Here is a 2,500-nt window from a genome sequence, read left to right on the forward strand (position 1 = left end):
ACTCTACTCTATTCTATTCTACTCTATTCTACTCTACTCTATTCTATTCTACTCTATTCTACTCTACTCTATTCTATTATATTCTACTCTATTATATTATATTCTACTCTATTCTACTCTACTCTATTATATTATATTCTACTCTATTCTACTCTACTCTATTCTATTCTACTCTATTCTACTCTACTCTATTATATTATATTCTACTCTATTATATTATATTCTACTCTACTCTATTCTATTATATTCTACTCTACTCTACTCTATTATATTATATTCTACTCTACTCTATTCTATTCTACTCTACTCATTATATTACATTCTACTCTACTTTATTCTATTCTACTCTATTCTACTCTACTTTATTCTATTCTATCTACTCTACTCATTCTACTCTACTCTATTCTATTCTACTCTACTCGATTCTATTATATTACATTCTACTCTACTTTATTCTATTCTACTCTATTCTATTCTACTCTATTCTATTCTACTCTATTCTATTATATTCTACTCTACTCTACTCTATTATATTACATTCTACTCTACTCTATTCTATTCTACTCTACTCTATTCTACTCAATTCTATTCTACTCTATTCTACTCTACTCTATTCTATTCTTGTTAGGTGGCAGGGCCCTCTCCACCTCCTAGAGAACACAGAGATATATGGAGGGTCAAGGATAGAATGTCTCTATTCATATCTGAACTCTATTCATATCTGAATATTCATATCTGACCTCTATTCATATCTGCATATTCATATCTGAACTCTATTCATATCTGAATATTCATATCTGAACTCTATTCATATCTGAATATTCATATCTGAACTCTATTCATATCTGAATATTCATATCTGAATATTCATATCTGAACTCTATTCATATCTGAACTCTATTCATATCTTTACATATCAACACTATTATCCGTGTCACTGTAGCGTTTTATAAAAGCTGCATTTTATTCTGTACCAAGTTTTTTTTTTAAAGGTGTTGGGACTTTTCTATTTGTGAAACACAACGCAACACAACTTTTTCAAAGAGCTCTGACTTTTTATTCCCTCCTACATCTGGGGAATATCCTGTCCTCGTTTACACTGAACCACTATGTCTCACTCTGTCTCGCATACTGGACATGTAGCCTCACACCACAGTGGATTACTACACAGCAGTCACTGTTTCTGAGAGGGTGAAAAGGTATATGTCCAACCATGTGTTAGATGTACTTATATGCACGGTCAGTTTTATTCATTACAGCATGCTTGTGTCACCAGTGGGAATCGAACCGGGTTTTCCTGCTCACCAACCCAAAGTCTTAACCATTAGGCCAGGAGGTCCTCATCAAGGTACGAGGGCTACCTCTTTACGAGAGCCTGATTCATTAGACCGAGAGGTCGTCATCAAGGTACGAGGGCTACCTCTTTACAAGAGCTTGATTCATTAGACCGAGAGGTCCTCATCAAGGTACGAGGGCTACCTCTTTACAAGAGCCCGATTCATTAGACCGAGAGGTCCTCATCAAGGTACGAGGGCTGCCTCTTTACAAGAGCCTGATTCATTAGACCGAGAGGTCCTCATCAAGGTACGAGGGCTACCTCTTTACAAGAGCCCGATTCATTAGACCGAGAGGTCCTCATCAAGGTACGAGGGCTACCTCTTTACAAGAGCCTGATTTCCAATCACATGTGCTCTATTCTAAACCTCCCCTCCCTCTCTCCTGTGTTCTCCCATGGATGGCCCGACCATCGAGCCCCCGGTGGTATCAATCGTCCTGATCAGCCTGTTGCCCTTACTGGTACTAGTTAGAATTAGACTAACTAACTGAGTTAACTAGTTTTTCTCTATCTCCTCTCTCCAGTGGTTGGTCCGACCATCGAGCCCCCGGTGGTATCAATCGTCCTGATCAGCCTGTTGCCCTTACTGGTCCTAGTGGTAGTAGTCATCACTATGTTCTATTGGTACCGAGTCCAACGCCATCGCAAACTCAGCCAGGAACAGTGGGACAGCAAGAAGTCCAAACGCAAGGGCAAAGGTGAGGACTACCACAATGGAATAAATCAGTCTGTCAGCAACTCAATCAATCAGTCATGAGATCAATAATCCACTCAATCAATCAGTCATGAGATCAATAATCAACTCAATCAATCAGTCATGAGATCAATAATCAACTTAATAAAATAATCAACTCAATCAATCAGTCTGTCATCAACTCAATCAATCAGTCATGAGATCAATAATCAACTCAATGAATCAGTCTGTCATCAACTCAAACAATCAGTCATGAGATCAATAATCAACTCAATCAATCAGTCTGTCATCAACTCAATCATGAAAATGAGCCTTCAGGTTATACATTACGTTATTTCTGTCAGGAGTGACTGGCTTTATATGTGATTTTACTGTCCAATAGATTCAAACAATCAATATGTGTTTCAATCAATAAATAGGTCTGGACTGCAGCATTATGATGGACGACGATGGATCAGACAGCAGCTCAA

The 2,500-nt window shown here is 37.9% G+C and overlaps 1 protein-coding gene across 1 annotated transcript in view; it reads left to right on the forward strand.

Moving 5' to 3' along the window:
• Positions 1-2,500, forward strand: part of LOC124028313 (TGF-beta receptor type-2-like) — a gene marked incomplete at its 3' end in the record, with an annotated part of 39,099 nt that overhangs the window by 31,747 nt on the left and 4,852 nt on the right. The window contains 2 exon segments of the mRNA XM_046340419.1: positions 1,861-2,034; positions 2,450-2,500. The exon segment at positions 2,450-2,500 is cut by the window's right edge and continues 59 nt beyond it. Of these exon segments, the coding sequence (XP_046196375.1) occupies positions 1,861-2,034; positions 2,450-2,500 (225 nt within the window).

This window comes from Oncorhynchus gorbuscha, unplaced genomic scaffold (assembly GCF_021184085.1).
Source record: "Oncorhynchus gorbuscha isolate QuinsamMale2020 ecotype Even-year unplaced genomic scaffold, OgorEven_v1.0 Un_scaffold_4014, whole genome shotgun sequence".
NCBI classification, from domain to species: domain Eukaryota; kingdom Metazoa; phylum Chordata; class Actinopteri; order Salmoniformes; family Salmonidae; genus Oncorhynchus; species Oncorhynchus gorbuscha.